We start from the raw sequence: 22,880 nt of genomic DNA, 5'->3' as shown, positions 1-22,880 counted from the left end.
AATGTGCGGCGGCTCTTAAACGTGATAATGATGCCATCGGAGGAGGGAGAGGCGGAGATAGTGGCAGCTATGGACGCGGAGAAGGCCTTTGACCGAGTAGAGTGGGAGTACCTCTGGGAGGTGCTGCGTAGGTTTGGGTTCGGGGTAGGGTTTATCAATTGGGTTAAGCTCCTTTACAGAGCCCCGATGGCGAGTGTAGTGACGAACCGGCGGAGGGCGGAGTACTTTCGATTGTACCGAGGGACAAGGCAGGGGTGCCCCCTGTTGTTTGCATTGGCGATCGAACCATTGGCCATGTCATTGAGGGAGTCTAATAAATGGAGGGGGGTGGTCCGAGGGGGAGAAGAGCATCGGGTGTCGCTATATGCGGATGACCTGTTGCTGTACGTGGCGGATCCAATGGAGGGGATGGTGGAGGTCATGCAGACTCTAAGGGAGTTTGGGGAGTTTTCGGGCTATAAGCTCAATGTAGGGAAGAGTGAGCTCTTTGTATTACAGGCGGGGGACCAAGAAAGAGGGATAAGGGACCTACCGCTGAGGAGGGCGGAGGGTAGCTTTCGGTACCTGGGGATCCAGATAGCCAGGAGTTGGGGGACCCTACATAAACTGAATCTGACGAGGTTGGTGGAGCAAATAGAGGAGGATTTCAAAAGATGGGACATGTTACCGCTCTCGCTGGCGGGTAGAGTGCAGTCGGTCAAAATGGTGGTCCTTCCGAGGTTTCTGTTTGTGTTTCAGTACCTTCCCATCGTGATCACTAAGGCCTTTTTTAAGAGAGTAGGCAGGAGTATTATGGGGTTTGTGTGGGCGAATAAGACCCCGAGAGCAAGGCGAGGGTTCCTGGAACACAGTAGGGACCGAGGAGGGTTGGCGCTGCCAAACCTGGGGAGCTACTACTGGGCAGCAAATGTGGCGATGATCCGCAAGTGGGTTATGGAGGGAGAGGGGGCGGCATGGAAGAGGATGGAGATGGCGTCCTGTAAAGGAACGAGCCTGGGGGCGTTGGTGACGACACCGCTGCCGCTCTCGCCGACAAAGTATACCACGAGCCCGGTGGTGGAGGCAAATCTAAGAACCTGGGGCCAGTGGAGACGGCACCGGGGTGCAATGGGAGCATCGGTGTGGTCCCCGATCAGGGGTAACCACCGGTTTGTCCCGGGAAAGATGGACGGGGGCTTCCAGAGCTGGCATCGGGCGGGGATTGGAAGAATGGGGGACCTGTTCATCGACGGGACGTTTGCGAGCCTAGGGGCACTGGAGGAGAAGTTCGAGTTACCCCCGGGAAATGTCTTTAGATATATGCAGGTGAGGGCTTTTGTGAAGCGACAGGTGAGGGAATTCCCGTTGCTCCCGGCACAAGAAGTTCAAGATAGGGTGATCTCGGGTGTATGGGTCGGGGAGGGCAAGGTGTCGGAAATACACCAGGAGTTGAAAGAAGAGGGGGAAGCGCTGGTAGAAGAGTTGAAGGGTAAATGGGAGGAGGAGCTGGAGGAGGAGATCGAGGAAGGTCTGTGGGCTGATGCCCTAGGTAGGGTTAATTCCTCCTCCTCCTCATGTGCCAGGCTCAGCCTGATACAATTTAAGGTGGTCCACAGAGCGCACTTGACGGGGGCGAGGTTGAGTAGGTTCTTTGGGGTAGAGAACAGATGTGGAAGGTGCTCAGGGAGCCCGGCGAACCATGTCCATATGTTTTGGTCATGCCCGGCACTGGAGGGGTTCTGGAGAGGAGTGGCGGGAGCAATATCTCAGGTGGTGAAAGTCCGGGTCAAGCCAAGCTGGGGGCTAGCAATATTTGGAGTAATGGACGAACCGGGAGTGCAGGAGGCGAAAGAGGCCGGCATTCTGGCCCTTGCGTCCCTAGTAGCCCGGCGAAGGATCTTGCTAATGTGGAAGGAGGCGAAGCCCCCCAGCCTGGAGGCCTGGATAAATGATATGGCTGGGTTCATAAAGTTGGAGGATTAAGTTCGCCTTGAGAGGGTGTGCGCAGGGGTTCTACAGGCGGTGGCAACCGTTCCTAGACTATCTCGCGGAGTGTTAGAGGAAGGTCAGTCAGCAGCAGCAGCAACCTTGGGGGGGGGGGGGGGGGGGGGGGGGGGGGTGGGCGGGACGTCCTGGGATGGGGGGGGGGGGGAAGGGGGGACTGCCTGGGAGAGTGGATGAGCAAAAGATAACATGAAGGGTTGGGGAAACTGGCACGTACGGGTGAGGCCCAGTGTACAAAGCTGTGTAAATATATCATTTTGCCATGTATATATCTTGCTCTGCGCGATTTCTCGTTTTTTTTTGTTACGAGGGCGGGGGGGGGGGGGGTTATTGTTTGTAAGGGAGGAAAAATTGTGTTAAAAAACTTTAATAAATATATTTTTTTAAAAAAAGATAATCAAAGAACTTAGAGAAATATTTGCCCCATTTCAAAATTAAACATTACATTTTCACTTCTGAAAAACAATCAATGAACAGAGTACCTCCTCTGTAATGTATGCGTGCATCCTGTAGTTCGTCTTCCAAGGGTCCTCTGTGGCATTTATGTAAAACCCAGCCCCTGTACCAAAGTCCCAGTTATCGTCCTCACCTTGAATATTGCAGCCACCTGGAGTGACAATACACATCAGTGACTCACAAAGCCACTCAGAGCTTAAAGTGGATTAAATTAATTATAAATGTTGCTACTACCTTCACCTCTGCCAATGTATCCCCATGAGAGATATATTTTTCCAATCTACTGCATTGGCAAAGGAGATTCCGGATATCAATTTACCATGATAAATTGCTGCGGATGTTGGAATCTGAAACAAAAAACATCTGAAAATCTCAGCTGGTCTGACAGCATCTGTGGAGAGAGAATAGAGCTAACGTTTTGAGTCTGAATGACTCTTCATCAAAGCTAGAGAGAACTGGAAGTAGGATGAAATTTATACTGTTTAATGTAATATGGGGGGGGGGGGGGATGGAGCAGTGGGCAGAATAGAGGGCCAACAATAGGTGGAGGCTAGGGAGAGGTTAACAAAGGTGTTGTGGAGAAAAGAACAAAATGAATGTAATGGGTGGTGATCAAGGCTAAAACAGATGGCACATTAAGAGATCAGAATGTGTCCATGGCAAAACAAAGATAAGCAGTGTGTCAAAGGACAACTTGAAACAAGGAACAGATGACCCTAGTGGGGTGAGGAGGGTAAAACAAATCGATGGAAGATATGAAAATAAATTGTTCCGCCTGGAAGGCCGCAAAGTGCTTAATCGGAACAGGAGGTGCACATTCTTCCAGTTTGCATTGGGCTTCACTGGAACATTGCAGCAGGCTAGGGACAAACATGTGGGCATGAGAGCAGGATGGTGTACTGAAATAGCAAGTGACAAGAAGGTCTGCGTCCTGCTTTCAAATGGGCAAAAGGTGTTCTGCAAAGCAGTCACCAAGTCGGTTTAGTCTCTCCCCTTAACATGGATCAACACCATTTACATTCCCTTTGCCATTTTGTCCATATCATCTTTGTCAATCATTCCCTAGCCAACACCTATCGTTGGTCCTCTATCCAGCCCACTGCTCTCACGCAACACCCCCACCCCAACTACAATATGAATCTCATCCTATTTCAAGCTCTCTCTAGCCTTGACAAAGTATTCCAGACTCGAAATATTAGCTCTGTTCTCTCTCCATAGATATGGTCAGACCCGCTGAGTTTATTCAGCATTTTCTGTTTTTGATTCAATTTACCATAACTGGCAGAAACTCTTAATCTGCCCTGGCACTTTTTAAATTCACAATCACTTATTTTTGTACTTGAAAGTCTAATACATAAAACAGCTTGATTTACTACAACCTTGATGCATATTTCAATTTTGGGTGAACTAGTGGAATTGAATGGAATGATTAGAAGATAAATACTCACGAGGACTGGTATCTGGGGCCACAATGACAATGCCATGTTCAGCTCCTGCTTGCTGACTTGCTGCTTTGGTTAAGAAGTTTTGTTCCGTGCAAGTTAAGCCTGCAAAAAAACAAAAAAGGATTCAGTTTAGAAGACTGAATTCTCACATTAAAGAAATAGCTTAATACAGTTAAAGTAAGTAGCCCTATAAAAGAAGACACTCGGTTGCAGCATTGCAGAGATCTCGGGCTGCAGATACAAAGGTCTTCAAAGGCAGGAGAATGCTTAGAAAAGGTCATAAAAAGGCAAATAGAATTTTGGATTTCTGATGTGAGGGTAAGAATGATTCGCTCTAGGAGTGATTGTATGAAGAAATATGACTTGGTTATTTTTAAAACAAAACTTTATTCTAATTACATTATTAAACATTTTAACTTCACACCCAGTAACAGCCAGTTTACTATTTACACTTTAAACACTACTACTCAATTTCCCATTAAACAACAAAAGAAACATACAGATCCCAATCTATCTTGCTGTGGGAGAATTGTGGTCTCAGCATCAGGCAGATCAGAAAGCGGATCGATGGGCTGGTTTAGCACACTGGGCTAAATCGCTGGCTTTTAAAGCAGACCAAGGCAGGCCAGCAGCACGGTTCGATTCCCGTACCAGCCTCCCCGAACAGGCGCCGGAATGTGGCGACTAGGGGCTTTTCACAGTAACTTCCTTTGAAGCCTACTTGTGACAATAAGCGGTTTTCATTTTCATTTCATTTCATTTCTCCACCAACTGCCTCTCTAATGCTTTCAAAATGTCTCTCTGCCGTCCTTGGCTCCACCCAGCAATAACCTCATCTCCTCAAGCTTAAAAACTTATCTCTGCAGGCTACAAAGCACATTACCTCTCCAGGGACTTGGGGACTTCTGGTGGTGAAGGTCTCACCTTGGGTGGTTCCCGCTAGAGTTCTCGTTTTTTGGCCCTTTTCACCCAGTTTTATATGAGCTGTCTTCAGTGAAGTTGTGGGAATTGGGGGATGTGGAAATCCCAACTAAAGAATACGGCACGAAGAGGAACGAGTGCTAGTCCTCCTGCGGGGTTCCGTACGGAATTCTGTTGGAGGAAAGATGGCGGGAGCAAGCTCTCTAGGTGAGGCTGAGCCCATTACGGTGGACACGCTGGCCGAGGTGACGGTGGTGGAGTTCCAATGGCAGTTTGCATTTTGAGCGACATGGAAAGGAGATAATGGGAACGCTCAAGCAGCTGGCGGAGGATACGCCGGCCCCCATAATGGAGACTCTTGGAAAGACGTTGGAGACAGTGCGGGAGCATGGTGAGGTGTTGAAGGGGGTGGAGGAGGCTCGTCTCGATGGGAGAGGAGCTGTGGATGGTGGAGGAAAGTAATAAAGGGCTGACAGGTCACAGCTGTAGAATCATCGGACTGCGGGACTGCCTGAGGGGCTAAAGGGCCTGAGGCCGACGGCGTATGTTTCGGCAATGACGCCTCTCTCTTTGAGCTGGATAGGGCTGATCGGTCACTCTGGCCAAACCCAAAGGTAAATGATCCACCAAGAACTGTGATAGACTGTTTTCACTGCTATCAGATGAAGAAGGTCTTGAGATGGGCCAAGCAGGTTCGGTAGGCTAGATGGGAAGGTAGGGTATTCGTATATACAGGATGTCACGGTAGAGCTGGCAAGAAAGCAGGTGTTCTCTTTATATATTAACGATCTAGATGACGGGACTGGGGGCATTCTGGCTAAGTTTGCCGATGATACAAAGATAGGTGGAGGGGCAGGTAGTATGGAGGAGGTGGGGAGGCTGCAGAAAGATTTAGACAGTTTAGGAGAGTGGTCCAAGAAATGGCTGATGAAATTCAACGTGGGCAAGTGCGAGGTCTTGCACTTTGGAAAAAAGAATAGAGGCGTGGACTATTTTCTAAACGGTGACAAAATTCATAATGCTGAAGTGCAAAGGGACTTGGGAGTCCTAGTCCAGGATTCTCTAAAGGTAAACTTGCAGGTTGAGTCCGTAATTAAGAAAGCAAATGCAATGTTGTCATTCATCTCAAGAGGCTTGGAATATAAAAGCAGGGATGTACTTCTGAAGCTTTATAAAGCATTAGTTAGGCCCCATTTAGAATACTGTGAGCAATTTTGGGCCCCACACCTCAGAAAGGACATACTGGCACTGGAGCGGGTCCAGCGGAGATTCACACGGATGATCCCAGGAATGGTAGGCCTAACATACGATGAACGTCTGAGGATCCTGGGATTATATTCATTGGAGTTTATGAGGTTGAGGGGAGATCTAATAAAAACTTACAAGATAATGAATGGCTTAGATAGGGTGGATGTAGGGAAGTTGTTTCCATTAGCAGGGGAGACTAGGACCCGGGGGCATAGCCTTAGAATAAAAGGGAGTCACTTTAGAACAGAGATGAGGAGAAATTTCTTCAGCCAGAGAGTGGTGGGTCTGTGGAATTCATTGCCACAGAGGGCGGTGGAGGCCGGGACGTTGAGTGTCTTTAAGACAGAAGTTGATAAATTCTTGATTTCTCGAGGAATTAAGGGCTATGGAGAGAGAGCGGGTAAATGGAGTTGAAATCAGCCATGATTGAATGGCGGAGTGGACTCGATGGGCCGAATGGCCTTACTTCCGCTCCTATGTCTTATGGTCTTATGTGGCCTTTAACAGGGCGAAGACAGCGCTTTACAAGAGTGATGCACGGCTCGTGGTGGTCTACCCGGCAAAGCTGAGAGTTACGTATAACTCCCACAAGTCCCAAAAGATGTGCTGTTAGGTGAATTGGACATTCTGAATTCTCCCTGTGTACCCGAACAGGCGCCGGAGTGTAGCAACTAGGGGCTTTTCACAGTAACTTCATTGCAGTGTTAATGTAAGCCTACTTGTGACAATAAAGATTATTTTTTAAAAAGAACCATTTCTTTCAGATGGCAGAGGCATTCGTGAGGGTTGATGGACTGGGATTGAACGGAGTTTGGACGTTGATTTCTTTTAAAAAAAATAAACTTAAGAGTATCCAATTCTTGTGTTCCCCCCAATTATGGGACAATGTAGTCCATCTTTGGGTTGTGGGGGTGACACCCACACAAAACACAGGGAGAATGTGCAAACTCCACATGGACATGGCTCGAACCCGGGTCCTTGCGTCGTGAAGCAGCAGTACTAACCACTGCGCCAGCGTGCTGCCCCTGGACTTTGATTTCTTATGTTGTGGTTGGGAGGGGATGGTTTGGGACAGTGGGATAATGGGTCGGGGGTTTTCTCCCTTTGATTGGTGTTTAACATGTTTGGTTGTTTAGAAGGGTTGGGTATGGCGGGGTTTTTAATGTTGGTTTGTGTGTTAGGTATGTGGGTGGAGTGGGCTCTGATGGGGGCTGCCTTGCTAGCCAACTTAATGAACGGGAGCTGGGTGGGGGGGGGGGGGGGAAGGGGCTCCGGCCGGCCGAGCCTGTGTGGACAGGGTGCGATGGGCTAGGAGGTGCGAATGGGGAATATGCAGAGAGGAGCAGTTTTGAGAGGAAGTGGTTGTGAGGTTCTGGGATGGGGGGGTGGGGGAGGATAGTCGGTTGATGGTGACTGGGGCAAGGCTTGGTCTCATTCATGGGGTGGGAGCCATTTTGGGAAGATGATGAGCTAAGAATTTGGTGGGAGCGAGGGGCAAATAAGCCCCGCGGGGTGGTTATGGCGGATAGGGGGGGGCACCCCCCAATCCGGAAGGCAAGGTGGAACTTGCGGGGGTTGGGTGGGTGAGTGATTATTGCTACTGGGTTCGTAAATTGGTAATAAGGGGCCACAGACAGAAAATAGTCAGTGGAAGAGTAGAGGAGGAAGATATGATTTTACATAGAATGCTTTATCATAGGTTGCTGAAGCAGAAACCACAGGAGCATTTAAAAGGGAACTTGTAAAGTATTTAAAAAGAAATGTAAAAGGATAAGCACCAGAAAAATGGATTACGGGTAAACATATGACAACAGGACGCGTGTATAGGGCCAAGTCCCTCCTGTGGTTTCATGATACAGTCATGACTTGATTTCGAAAAAATGCAACAATATTTTCTGATGGGAATTTTATTTTTGGAACAGAAAAATCTTCTTTCTTACTATACTTTAATATTTCTGCAACCTATCTTGAATGGTAAATATTTATCAAAAGAGGTTTTACATACTGCCTGGGCAAAAGAGGAATCTGCGTTATCCACACAAAAATGCATTACTAGACCAAAGACAGCCATAATGTTTGGGATTCAGTAACAATGAGCAAATGGAGTATAATTTGGGATTCAGCAATAGGTTGAATCAAACTGATAGAAAACTAAACCAGCTGTGGAAAAATTGAGATTGTGAAAAGAAAATCACAGTTCCTACAATGCTGGTGGACAAGCATTTTCCAGGGACTGCATTAGATTCTGTGGTATTTCAGACTCAAATTAGGTAAAGCTACATTGTAAAATACAACTTAACATGGTGTATGCGGATCTTCAAAGATTAATATTAATTTGAATGGATAAAGGTTTTCACTTTTGGCCTATTTAAAGGACTGCCTAACTTAAATATAGATGTTTTAAAGTGTGGACAATAGGCAGCATGTGCAGCAGTGGATAGCACTGGGACTGCGGCGCTGAGGACCTGGATTCGAATCCCGGCCCTGAGTCACTGTCCATGTGGAGTTTGCACATTCTCCCCATGTCTGTGTGGGTTTCACCCCCACAACCCAAAGATGTGCAGGTTAGGTGGATTGGCCACACTAAATTGCCCCTTAATTGGAGAAAAAATAATTGGGTACTCTGAAATTTAAAAAAATAAAATAAAATAAAGTGTGGGCAATGTACTTGATTGCTGCAGACATCTTGATAGAGAAAAGAATAGCATTCGTGTTAAAGCAAAGATGAAAAAGTAATTCACAGCAACAATTGACCTGGGGTCATCGTGAATGACTTCTGACGCTCTCTCACAATGGACACACGCAAATAGTTTACAGATGAGAGTAGGTTTTGGAGAGGATACTGCTTCCCAATATTACCCCCTTCTCTCAGAGAGAGTTTATGTTTTTCTGGTTTCAAGGGACTGACCTTGTTACCTCTATGTGACAATGGGCCATCTTTGCAGATATGTGTGTAGTGATATATATATATATGACTGTTCTGTGGTTCCCTCTAGTGGTAAGAAGCATTATCATTATCTTGTTAACTCTTTATATCCCAGTCAATATACATATTGCATCCCTCTTTTTTTTTTTTAAAAGGATGTTTGGAGATTTCTACAAACATATATCAACATTGTCTGTTCATTACAAGCAATTGAGCACTAGTTAACAATATTTCTTTAAACTGTTTTTAAAAAACATATTACAGTGCACAAATGTGAGTATGTACTCAGGTCTTCACTGTGGTAGCGTGTTACAGTACCAACACGTCATCAGTCCAAGCCATCAAATGTTCGAATGGTTGAACCATGTTCATTATCTGACGTGGTGTCTTTCTGTGCTTGTGATGTTGCTTTCGTGTTTTCTTTGCCTTCAAAACCGGTTTGGTATCTGTTTTTTCAGCAAGAACAACCACTTTCAGACCATTGGAACGTAGTTTCTTTCCAAACAATGTACTGTTCTTCCTGACATTGGTGCCATTATGCGTGAACGTGGTATTGTCAATACATGCATTGGTTTGTTCTACTTTGAATGGTCATTGTGTTGCACACACAGTGCTGCAGTCCCTTGTCTGGTTGTCATCTAGATTGTTTCCCATCTTGTATGGTTTGTGAACCATGACTGCAAGTTCCAACACTTTTGTCGTCAGTCAAGTGCCATGTCATTGAATTGTCCTATGGTATCACATTCATACCTCTGAGTACATACTGTAGTACCATAACGATTCTTGGTGTGCTCAAGATCAGTTCCTTTTCACTTGGTTGATTCAATTTTAACTTGTTTACTATCTGTGTCCTTAGGATTATCTGATGTCTCGTCAGGCTTTGTGATATCAGTTTGTTGTGACTTCTTTCCTATACTCTATTTTTCTGTCCTTTCAGTGGCTCTGTTCCAATTATGGCAATCAGTAAATTTTCACTTCTTTCTATGTTATCAATGTCCTAAATTCTATGATTCTATGATTCTATGATAATGCTTAGAGTCGCCAGGTATCAAATGATACCACCACAAGTTTAACCGGCTATCGATCAAAGAACCAAACACCAGTTAGTTAGTTCAAGGTCAAGGGTACTTTATTTACACACAATTAGTCATGCAACATAAACACTACTAGTTAACTACACCTATCGACTAAGACAACCTGTACTTAACTTCGGGCACCCGGCTTAGGTTAGAGAAACAGTGGCTGTTGTTCGATTCTGGATCTAACGAGACCGAAGGAGTAACTGCTGCTCAGCTGGGCTCATCCGTCTAGTAGAGAGTGTTGAACTTGTACTTGCTTCTGGTGTTGCTGTACTTGGAGATTACTGTGACCGGGGTACCAAGACCAAGAGAGGACGAACATGTGGCAGACTCTTCTTCTTATACTTCGGGGTTTTTGTGCTCTTTTGGGCAGTCCTCCGGTTTGGGCCCCACTAATTGGGTGATCCCTGATTACTCCATTTGATTCCTAACCAATAAGTGGGTGGGGATCTGGATGGCTGCGAGTGTCCCAAGCAGTCACTGACCCCGTTGTTTGCGTTTACCTTGAACAGGGAGTGGATCCAAAATGTTTGGGACTGTCCCGGTTGCTCGAGTACCAGTCCTTTGTTTTGGTGAAGATGGGCCATCAAATGCTAATTGGCCCCATTAAAATGCTAATTGGACGGAGTTACGATACCGTCTGGACTTCTTGCTGACAAATATGCATTTCAGGCTCTGAGCCTGCCTGAGTCTTGGCTTGTCCATTTTACCCGCTAGGTTTTGCGAGTTTCTCTGTACCTAGTTGGAAGTGGCCATCCCAGATGGCTACACGCCGTCCTCTTGATCCCCAACGCGAAGCATGAAGGATCACAATAGTGGGTCTTCTTTGTTTTCTGAAATGCCGGGTACCCTTAACCAAGGACAGGTTCTACTCTACTCTGTCCTATGGGGCAAAAACATTTACCTAAATTTCCCTAAACAACACATATCTAAAAATTCCTAAGGGGGCCATTTAACATTCAATAAAAAAGGGAACCTCGAACTAGACTACACTCATGCTGCTATTTAACAATCAAAGAACTTATCTTACAATACAAAAATCCGATAGCAGCATCACATTTCTTCTGATCACTAACATTCATGCACAGAAAAATTAGCTTTTTTAACATAAACAACAACCATGGAATCTATTAAAGAGGAAGGTTCAGAAAGAGTGTGGGGTTTGCTGGAGTCTGAGGAAAGGGGCTCTAAACCTGTATACTGGAAGGCGGGAGGCTCTCCTTCATTTTTGCAATCCGATTGTCTGGATGGCGCGGCACAATATGGCTATCACTAGTAAGGCTTCCATTGTGTATGACAGGGAATACCACTTAACGAGATTCTCACACAATGTGAGGGTATCGGTGGCTGTGTCCGGGCTGGGGTGTTGTGTTGGGTAGTCGTGTTCGGGGCCTGTGTGGTGAGGGAGGTGAAGGTAGGTAGCGCGCGCAACTGTACTGTTCCAGCGACGATCATGATGCCGATCATCAGGGTTGTCTTCATCTTGTTCAGGCTTTCCTTTTCCGGTGAGTATCTTTGTATCTTCCCAGGGGAACAAGCATAGTGTCTGTTATAATCTTGTTATTTAATATCTTGTATGTCTGCCTGTTTCTCCTTAACGTCAATGTCCCATTAGAATCGTCACCATATGTGACTCCCTCATTTTTTTTTTTTAAACAACCATTTGTGGAATCAAGACATCCGGAAAAAAAAAAATCTGTGTCACAGTGCGAGCACTCTCGCAGCCTGTGGTCGATGGGCTGAGTGGGAGGACAATTTCTCCGTCCTCTGCAAACTTGTTTTTCCAACCACGTATTTCTGACATGTAAATAGTATATGGGGGATAACAACCGAAGGGTTGCCGGAGAGGGCAAAGGTTGTGGCAAATTGCATTCTTTAAACCACAGGACTGAAAAAGAACAGCAAAAGAGTTTTGAAACCAATTATCCGAATGGGGTGGTGCGTATGATCCGCAGCAGGGCAAGAATGGGTGGAATCCCCGGGTAGGGCGGTGATCAGTGCCGTTGCTCCACGACCGGAGCTTGGCTGACCAAATGTATAGGGGGCCCTCAGGCAGGGCGGGGATAAGTGCCATTACTCCACTGCCTGAGTGACCTTCCAAGAGCAGTAAGAATTTGTAAATATATGGGCTCCAACAAACTTGTTTCTTTAACTGCCATGTGGCGTCAGAAGAGTAGTTATGACTGCATCAAGAAAGCGTCCGTGGGGACGACACACAAAATCGTACAAGAGAGAACGAACAACATTTAAAAACAAACTAAACATCAAAGTGGGCAGGTTCCATCAGAGAATAGGACACCGTAAATCTCAATCGGTTCCTGACTCATCATCTGGACACCTCAAGGTTCCATTCCAAAAAGATTTTCAAAGGGGCTACCATGGTGGGAGTCAGTTTGCGTGCTAACGCGGTGTGCGCTGATGTGGGGTCCATTTCATCATTCCTTGTCAGACGACAGGAATTATCACGGTGCCAGTGTTTCATATTCCGTAGGGAGGTTGCAAGGGGGCTGTCGCTATCGTCGGGTGGCGGGTCAGGTTCCAGTGTGAGCAAATAAATCGTCTCAAAGAGGCTGAGCGTATCATGGTCGAGGTCTCTGGGTCTGTAGTGACTGGGACCTGGTTCGTGGGAGCTTTGTTCGGGTCTCTCAGGGGCTTCAGTAGTGCTGTCACTGTCGCTAGCAGCCAAATCAAGCATCAGGGTGAAATTTGATTCTGGGGGCTTGGTCAAGGTCATGTCTGTGGACGTGCTGCTGCTGCTGGGGGAGGGGGAAATTGGGTTGTCAGTGGGCGGGTCCTCATTGTCTGCCATCGCCAGTGAGAGGTGGTGTGAGTGGCTGCACTGCGTTCCGTAAACCTTAAGCTGATTTACATGGAACCATCCTGATTTTCCATTCGGATACGTGATTTTATAAACTGAGGGGCTTACTTTGTCCGAGATTGAATAGGGTCCTGCAAATTTAGGGGAGAGGAATGAGCTGGGGTTGTATAAGGTGATCATTACCTGCTGTCCGACTGTATAATCTGTCGGGTGTACTGTTTTATCAAAGCAGGCCTTACTCGGATTTCGTTTAGCACCTAGTCTAACAGCTGCAGCGAGTTGTGCTGGACTGCTTTCTCATGGGTCAGGGCGGTGACTGCGGGGCTGGTCAAATCAAGTCCGAATAAGTATTCGGTACCCTTCATGGGTCGTCCGGTCATGAGGGTATGGGGGGTATATCCTGTTGAGCTTGACACTTGTGTTCCTAACAAACATCAGTGCGAATGGGAGTACTGTGTCCCATGTTGTGTTGTGCTGCTGCACCATTTTGCTAAGTGTGGCCTTTAGTGTCCGATTCATGCGCTCCACAATGCCGCTGGACTGCGGGTGATAGGCAATGTGGAACTTTTGCTTAATGCCAAATATCGTCATCACATTTTTCATGACCCTGCCTGTAAAGTGCAAACCTTGGTCCGACTCAACACTACGGGGGAGTTCCCATCTCGGAAAAATTTGCTCTGTTAAGATCTTTGCCGTGGCCTTGGCTGTATTTGTTCTCGAGGGGAACACTTCGACCCATTTCGTAAATGTGTCTTTTACCACCAACACATATTTGCATCCATTTCTGCAGGCGGGAGGGGGGAACACACCAATATAATCCAATTGAAGGTTTGTCCACGGGCCATTTACAGGTAGGGTGTGTCGTAGCTGGGCTTTTATCGCGTACCTATCTGGGTCGTTTTGTACGCAAATCAAGCAGTTTTCGACGGAATGAGATATGTCGGTTTTCAAATCAGGCCACCAGCAGAGGGGTCGGAGGTGGGCAAGGGTGGATTCAATCCCTTGGTGTCCATGTCCATCATGGAACTGAAAAATTATCTCATTCCTGTCCTGGGTGGGGAATAGATAAATTCCATCTTTTAAAACGATTCCCTCATGGACCGTCAAAGAATTCCTAAACTTTTCGTAGGGAGCTGGGAAGTTTCCTTTTAAAATTTCCATTAATGCCTCGTCTTCCTTTTGTCCCTGGGCTAAGTCTTGGATGTTGGTCTGTGAGACCTGGACCGCATGTACTGGGGCACTCTCGGGGGGGTTGCCAAAAGTGGCCTTGTCGTGACCCTGCCTTCGCTAGGGCGTCAGCTTTCACGTTACCGGGTGGGGAGGAACAATGGTGACATCTTACTTTAACGATGCCATATTTCCTGCCTTTAGCTGTCTGAAGGATATGTTTGAGCAATGGGGCTGAGGGTAGAGGTTTTCCGTCGGCGTAAATAAATCCTCTCGATTCCCACAGGGATAGGAATTCGGTTAGACTGTTGCAGACGTACAAACTGTCCGAATATATGTTTGCAGGGGTCGGGGACGAATCGGGGTGCTGGACAATGTAAGCAATGGCTGCTAACTCGGCTGCCTGCGAACCTAAGTGTCCAGGCAATTTTAAAGCGATCTCTTCTAAAGCGCGTCCCTGCGCATCCTCTACATAAATCCCACATCCTGTTATCCATTTTCCCTCAAGGACTGTGGAGGAGCCATCTAAGTAAATTCTCAGTGCTTTGTCTGTGGGCTGGGTCGTCTGTTGTCCGATACCTGTCTTTCTTGGTACTGACTTGGGAACAAAGGGCTGCGCTTGGGGGCTATGATCTCGCACTCATGTGGGGTTCCTGCATAGGGCAAATTGTCGGCCAGAAACGTGTGCGTTTTTGTCTGTTTTACAATGATGTCACGTCCCTGAAGGAGGAGGGTCCATCGCGCTGCTCAGATTTGGCTAACTGTGACGTCCTTTAGTCTGCCGTCTAATAAAAGCTGTGTCACGGTGTGTCCAAGTCAAAATGGTTACTGGGTTGAGTCCGGTTATGTACGAGAAGTGCTGTACCGCCCAGAAAACTGCTAACGGGTGCCTTTCGCAGGCTGAAAATCCTTGTTCCACCGGATCTAAGACTCGTGAGGCATAGGCTACGGGTCCTAGATGATCGTGCCTTTCCTTCAGGAGTACGGCCGAAAGGGTTCGGTCGGTGGTCGCTACCTCTATCACGTATGGAGTGTGTGGATCTGGGGCTTGCAGAGCGGGGGCTGTGCTCAAGGCACGTTTCAATGCATCCACGGCATCCGTGTGATATGGAAGCCATTTCCATGGTGCCCGTTTCTTTAGTAGCTCGGAAAGTGGGGCTGCTTTTGTGGCGAATCCGTCCATGTGGTTTCTACAATATCCAACCAGTCCTAAAAATGACCGGAGTACTGTTACGTTTTGGGACAAGGGCAATTTGACAATGGAATCTATGCGTTTGTGTTCTATTTCACGCTTCCCATGAGTGATAACCGTACCCAAATAAGTGACTTTTTCCTGAAGGATTTGGGCTTTCTTGGGGTTAATTTTGCATCCAATCGTTGTGAGCAGTTCTAATAATTCTGAAAGAAGCGAAATGTGCTCTTCCTTGATGTCCGTCTGTAGAAGCAAGTCGTCCACATACTGAACAAGGCATTCAGGGCAGGAAAATTTAGATAATCCGTTTGCCAATTGTCTGTGAAAAATGGAGGGGGAGTTGTGGAAGCCTTGTGGAAGGCACGTCCACGTGTACTGCTGTCCCTGGAAAGTGAACGCAAATTTATACTGGCATGCTTTGTCGAGTGGTATGGACCAAAAGCCATTGCTGATATCCAATACTGTGTAAACTTTTGACTGGAGTCCCTGTCTCAACATGGTCTCGGGACTCGTGGCAACGGTGAGGGCTGCTCGGGGAGTCACTTTGTTCAACTCTCTGTAGTCGATGGTCAGTCGCCATGAACCATCAGGTTTTGTTACTGGCCACATCGAGGCATTATTCGTCGATGCGACGGGTCGAATCACTCCTTGATTCAATAAACTTTGAATTACCTTGGCTATCTCTCCCTCGGCTTGCTGGGGGAAACTGCACGGTTTCTGGGCCTTGGGATCGGGACCTGTTTACTACTCCTGAGATTTTGCCGCAGTCGTGCTTGTGCTGGGCAAATGCTGCTTTATGTCTTTTCAAGACCTCTCCAACCGCTTCGTCTGTGGTAATGGTTTGTGGATCAAACCAGTACTCTCCGACTGAGCTGATTCTATGGACATAATCTCCTACTGTGAGCGTGGCGGGGCTCACGCTGCTCTAGTCATTTTCCATATGCATCGGTTGACTGGGTCGAATGAAAGGTTGTGTGCACTCATGAAATCTATGCCTAGGATGTGTTCTGCTGCCTGGGGTAAATCTACTAAAACGACCAAGTGTTTTGTTTTAATATTACCGAGCTGTACGTACACAGGGGCTGTGATGTGTCCCTGCTGGAGGTGACCTGTAAAGCCACTAAGGGTAATGGTGTCCGTAGTGGGCCACACCTCTTTCTGGTACATGATGGAGGAGTTTAACGTGGTTCGGGACCCTCCTGTGTCCCAAAAGAACTCTACGGGGTGTCCCGGGACTGTGCCTGCAATGACCGGTCTTCCGGACTTATCCCAAAGTGTATCGCAGACCCAAGTTGGTAGCCCGAACACCGTCAATCAGTGCCACTCGTGGCCGAATTATCTGGTCGGGCGTTAACACTGTGGATGGGTCTGGCATTGTTTCTGGGGGAGGGGGGGGGGGGGGGGGGGTGGCGACGTGCTGATTCCTTTGCTCCTTCGGGGGGGGCTTGATATTCTCGGGCATAATGTCCTTTCTGTCCACAATTCTAACATTCCTGTGTCTTGGGGTACGGCGCTGTACCTCCGCCTTCATTTACCCATGCGGGGTCTTGGCGTGCCCTTACTGGATTCACTGTGGCGTATACTCTCTCCTGCTGTCTTTCTCTGTACAGATTGTTCCCAAGTTCTGGACAAGCGTTTTAGAACCCACACTTCATTGTGTGCTGGGTCTGAGGGGTCGTGACGGGCACATGCTTCTGTCCTGCCTCTGTGGCATGGGATACTAGCGTACGGGTCCATTTGGCCGTATTGTCTACTGATAAATGGGCGCGGGCTAACTCACCAAATACAGCATTAAAATGGATCCAGAGGCATCCAGTAAACGCTGTTGGATGCTCTCCCTTTTTCTGCCTGCACCGGTTGAGTCCGTCTACCGGATCTCCTCTTATTATATCCTATGACGTCTAAAATATCCGTTTTCATTTCTTGGAGGCTACCTCCTCCTACATTTTGTGGGTCGGGAAGGGCTGAACTAACTGAACGGTCTAGGCTCAACACTATGAGCTTTACCTCTTCCTCCTCGTCTAAACCGTACATGAGGGTTTGTTGTTTCACTAACTCGAAAAAGTGATGTGCGTCTGATGTGGGGTGGAAAGTCTCTATCTTCTCGCAGGCATCTCTTAACTGGATGATAGTTAATGGGGTAGTGAACACAAAATTGGATTGGCCTTCCATGGTAACCCTGCGCTGCATGGTAATGGGGTTCATTGGGTTGGGTGCTGCCTGTGCAGTCGGTGGTGCGGGTGCTTTTCTTTTTGGGGCCTGGGGGGGCTCTATTTTGATTCTCGGTCTCACTTACGTACCGTTGGGCCGTTTCACTGAGTTCCTGCCAATCGGGGCTGTCTTCCTGATCTAGCTGTGGCCAAAGGTGTCTCGAAACCCATTTTGAACAGATAGCAGGGATTGCAGCTTTGCAATTTGCTGTCTGCAGTTGGCATGATCAACCGAACTCTGCCTCTGTTTCGTGGTGGAACTGTGGAGTGCTCGGAGGGCTGCCTTTAGATCATCGCACTGTTTCCTTAACTGTTGTGCCTGGTACTCGGTCTCTTCTCTTACCATAACAGCACGTTGTGTATCCTGGTAGGCCTTATTGTACTGGGTTTGGAAGCTGCTAAGGTGGGCGAGACAGGATTGATGTGCCCTCTTGGCATCATCCATTTCCTTGTCCTTCGCCGCTAACTGCTCCCGGAGCTGTACATTTAACCTCTCGCTTTCACTGATATCTCCCTCTCTACTTCTCCTCAAGCTGCTTACGGAGCGTCCTCACGACCTCCTCTGTGCCTCGCAATTGTGCCAGACAGGACACAATTGCCATCGGCTTAAGAACCTTAGTCAAACTCTTTTTATGGATCTCGGTCAGGCTGTCCCACCAAGTATGCCCAATGTTGCCAAGACCTGTCTCTTTATTGGCGCAAAATTCCGACCATCCTTTCCCCTTTAGGTATCTCCTAATCACGTCTTCCCATACGGGACACTGTTCTGATCTATTGGTCACTGCGACCTCGGGTTCTTGTGGATGCATAAGGCATTCCATTGTCTTTCAGGCAATCCCTACAATTACTCTGTCTCCCGGAAATTTGGGACAAGGGGAAATAAAGTGGTGGTGCAAACACGGGTACGGCTCAAGCTATTTTCTGGTTTACACAACTCCCGAAAGTTTCGCGCAGCAAAATCTATCGAGTTTACCTAATATCCCTTTGTTAGTACGCATGCAAATTACATACTTCCGAATTCTGGAGGTTTGATTGATACTGGTTTCGCATGTGGTTTCTTTTACTTTGCCAATTTGGATTCTAATTCAAGTGCTTTTGTGGGTTCTCTCGGAGTGACACAGTCACTTCTGGGCCGAGTCCCGTCAGATGTCGCCAATAACGGTTGTGACTTCTTTCCTATACTCTTTTCTCTGTCCTTTCTGTGGCTCTGTTCCAATTATGGCAATCAGTGAGTTTGCCTTTCTTTCTATGTTATCTATGTCCTAATGCTTAGAGTCGCCAGGAATGATACCACCATAAGTTTCAACCGGCTATCGATCAAAGAGCCAAACACCAGTTAGTTAGTTCAAGGTCAAGGGTACTTTATTTACACACAATTAGTCATACAACATAAACACTATTAGTTAACTACACCTATCGACTAAGACAACCTGTACTTAACATAATCACGGAGTAAAATGTCCCAAGTACTCCACCGAGATACAAGAATTGGATGCCATGCCAAAGAAAATAACAATTGGATGATTTGTCAAAAAAATTATTGTTGAACAGTGACTGTGAACAGAGTGGGACAGACAAATTCCTCCAGTAACTGCATAGTGATAATGATTGCCAGAAGTGATATAGAAGGTCTTGTGGCACAGTGGTCACATCCCTGCCTCTGAACCAGAAGCACTGGGTTTAAGTCCAATGTCAGGCTTGTTGGCCACGGAAGGAGCATTCATATCGCGGTTCGACGGGATTACAGCACTAGGGATTAGAGCACCAGACACTGTCTTGTCCTGTTTTACCACATCAGCCTTCCCAGTGCTTTTCTTCAACCACCAACACTGTGACTTTACATGGCCTAGTTTATTATAGTGTAAACATTTGAAATGTTTCATTTCTTTTCCACCCTCCTGGATTTCTTTTTTAATCTGAGGTACACTTGCCTTATTATCTCCCATCAGATCATCTTTGCCTCTACCACTTGAGTATTTCTCATATCCCCAGTTTCTATCCTTCACAGGCTGAAACTGATGTCAGAAACCAATCTTTGATTTATGAACTAATTCATAATCATCTGCCATTTCTGCTGCTAACCTCAACAGTTTTAACCCTCTGCTCTTCCACATGAGTTCTCACTACATCAGGAATTGAATTTTTAAACTCCTCCAAAAGTATAATTTCTCCGAGAGCTTCATACGTTTGGTCTATTTTCAAAGCCCTTATCTACCTATCAAAATTACTCAGTTTGAGTCTTTCAAACTCCATGTATGTTTGACCAAATTCTTTCCTTAAATTTCTAAACCTTTGTCTGTCAGCTTCAGTCACTAGTTCATATGCACCCAAGATGGATTTTTTCAACTCCTCATACGTCCCAGATACCTTCTCCGGTAGTGATGCAAACACGTCACTCACCCTACCTATCAGCTTTGTTTGAATCAGTAATACCCACATGTCCTGAGGCCATTTCATTTGTTTAGCCACCTTCTCAAATGAAATCAAAAAGGCTTCCACCTCCTTCTCATCAAAACTTGGCAATGCTTGGACATATTTAAATAGATCCCCACCAAGCCTTCGACTGACGCTCTTTCTCACTATCCTCATCACTCTCATCCAATTGTACGTTTCCCTTTACGTCTGCCAATTTTAACTGACTGTCATGTTTCATGGCCATTTTCTGAAGTTCAAACTCTCTCTCTTTATCTTTTTCCCTGATCTGTACCTCGCTTTCTCTTTCTTTTTGTTCTACTAGGGCTATTCTTTCTTTTCTCCTTTCTTCTCTCCCTCTTTCTTTTTCCTCTCTATCTCTTTCATATCCAAGCTGCATATCCAATTCTTCCTCATGTTCCATTTGTTTAAGTTGTAACTGAATTTTTGCCATTTCCAATGAGTCAAACTGTATCTCAGGCAACTTAAAATGCTTAGCCACCTCCATAATTACCTCATCTTTTCGCATTTTGTCAGGTAATGTTAATTGCATGTTTTTGCCAAATCTAACAGTCTGCTTTTAGTCTTTGACCGTAAGGTACTGCGTGTGACCGTCTTCACCCCCAAAAACGTCAGAGCCTCGGAAAAAGAGCCATTGTCCACAACGCACTCCCCACTTAAACTGGAATACCACACCTGAAAAGCAACCACAATATGCTCACCCCTCACTGTCTTTACGTTCACTAAGCCAATCCAATAGATAGACTTTTATCCCCCTCGAGCCCCCAATTTGGGCCAGGATTTAGAGAACCCCAAAATGCAAACACGGGGAGAATGTGCAAACTCCACATGGACAATGACCCGGGGCCGGGATCGAACCTGGGTCCTCGGGGCCGTGAGGCAACAGGGCTAACCACTGGGTCACCGTGCCGCCTCTTCACAGCCACCATTAGACATTCAATTCCAGATTTTTATTGAATTCAAACTTCACTCTCTGCCGTGATGGGATTCGAACCTGGTTTCCTGGAGCATTACCCTGAATCTCTGGATTACCAGTCCAGTGACAATACCGCTACACAATCACCCTCCGTATGCGAGTGAGTGTCGTTATAATGACTCTCTACACGCACAGGTGTCATCAGCCATGACCTCAGAGGATAGGCCTTATCGCCTAGGCAACCCTTCACCCGAGGGAGCACCTCAAAGGTGCTGGGAATCTCTGAGTGCACAAGGATGTATGTGTTGTGCACGCTGCCGGGGTATCGTGCACAGATGTGCATCATGTGCAGCTGGTGGTTGCACACCAACTGCTGTTCTGGTGCAGGGGCAGGCTCCTGTTGTGCAGGGACTCCCCTGGGCTAGTTCTGGTGCTGGAGGCAGACCGCCATTGGCTGCATCTTCTTTTCCCACTGCTGTGAATGGGGTTTCCCATTCTGTGCAAACCCACCCCCCCCCCCCCCCCCCCCCCCCCCCACCACCCACCGCCAGTGGCAGGAATTCACTATCGGCGGGACTTTAATCCCACCAGTGTGAACGGCAAGAAATTTCCAGCCAACATCTCCGATTCTGCAGCATGGGAGCATCGGCCTTAATTCTTGTGCTCAAGTCCGGGAGTGGCTCTTAAACCCCCCTCCCCCCCCCCCCCCCCCCCCACCAAACCTCTGACTCACAGTTACAAGTGCTCCCCGTGGAGCCACAACTGGCACTATCTGTTGTTCACAGTCTATTTGATGCGACCATCAATTCACACAATACCAGAAGTAGAAGTAAACTGTAGCTTTAATCAACTAGAACCAAAGATGTGCAGGTTAGTGGATTGGCCATGATAAATTGCCCTTAGTATCCAAAATTGTCCTTCGTGTTGGGTGGGGTTACTGGGTTATGGGGATAGGCTGGAGGTATTGACCTTGGGTAGGGTGCTCTTTCCAAGAGCCGGTGGAGACTCGATGGGCCGAATGGCCTCCTTCTGCACTGTAAATTCTATGATCTATGATCATCTTGTAAATGGTGCACACCACTGTTGCTGTGCAACAGTGATGAAGGCACTGAATGTTTGTGGATGGGTGCAATCAATAGGGCTGCTTTGCCTGGCTGGTGTCAAGATTCTTGAATGTTGTTGGAGCTGCACTCATCCAGGCAAGGGGAGAATAGCCCATCCTCTTGTGCCTTGTAGATGGTGGACAGGTTTTAGGGAGTGAGCAGGTGAGTTACTCGCCGCAGAATTCCTATGGTACAATCCTCAGGCCACAGTGCGCTGGAAAAGCAGCTCACCGCGGCGCAGGGTGGCCGGTGAAAGCCACGAGGCCCTGCTCCCAGGATCTACCTGACTCGCAACGCCTCACGAGATTCAATGCACTCTCACGAGACGTTGCAAGGAGAATCCCGCCCACAATGGGCAGGATCACATTTTAGCAAATCTGCATATTAGAGCAAGATAAGCCTTACTCTAATGTGCAGATTTCCGAGGTACCTGAGGCTTTGGGATACAATCCCCTCACTTTGGGGACCTTGGGCGAGCGCCGTACAGCACTGGTCCCCACAAATGGGGACCAGACGGAACGGCACTCGTGGGGGTCTCCAAGGCGATCGGAGGCTCCCAGCTGCATGCTATTTGGGCAGGGTGGTGTTGTGGCACTGTTAGTGTTGGGCACCCTGACAGTACCAGCCTGGCACCTGGCAGTGCCACCTGGGTGCCAACCTAGCACTGACAAGGTGCCAAGCTGTGATATTTTAAACACACGCGATTGGTCCGGGGTTACCGGGTGCGGGTGTGGGAGGTTTTGGGAGGGGGGGGGGATCCTATTTGGGGCCTTGGAGATCGGGACGCCATTTAAAAAACATGGCGCCCCGATCTCTCGCTACAACGGGGAGTTCCGGCAAGCAGAGCTCCCCAATGTAAAAAAACAGGGCTGTGTGTGGCCTCAGCTGAGTATTTCCCATTCAGGCCCCTTATTCAAAGTGAATCGCGTTGAATAGCCATGTGTTTCTCAGCACTGAGTGTGCCGGGAAACACGTGACTAAAC

The 22,880-nt window shown here is 47.4% G+C and overlaps 1 protein-coding gene across 4 annotated transcripts in view; it reads right to left on the bottom strand.

Moving 5' to 3' along the window:
• esd (esterase D/formylglutathione hydrolase) overlaps nucleotides 1-22,880 on the bottom strand; it is a 65,031-nt gene that overhangs the window by 18,272 nt on the left and 23,879 nt on the right. For all 4 annotated transcript variants that reach the window (XM_072514282.1, XM_072514279.1, XM_072514280.1 and 1 more), the window contains exons 4-5: nucleotides 3,888-3,986; nucleotides 2,466-2,590 (exon numbers count right to left, since the gene is read on the bottom strand). In XM_072514282.1, the coding sequence (XP_072370383.1) occupies nucleotides 2,466-2,590; nucleotides 3,888-3,986 (224 nt within the window). The remainder of the gene's footprint in view (nucleotides 1-2,465; nucleotides 2,591-3,887; nucleotides 3,987-22,880) is intronic.

The sequence above is a fragment of the Scyliorhinus torazame genome, chromosome 8 (assembly GCF_047496885.1).
Source record: "Scyliorhinus torazame isolate Kashiwa2021f chromosome 8, sScyTor2.1, whole genome shotgun sequence".
NCBI lineage: Eukaryota > Metazoa > Chordata > Chondrichthyes > Carcharhiniformes > Scyliorhinidae > Scyliorhinus > Scyliorhinus torazame.
This window is presented reverse-complemented; position numbering and strand designations above follow the sequence as displayed.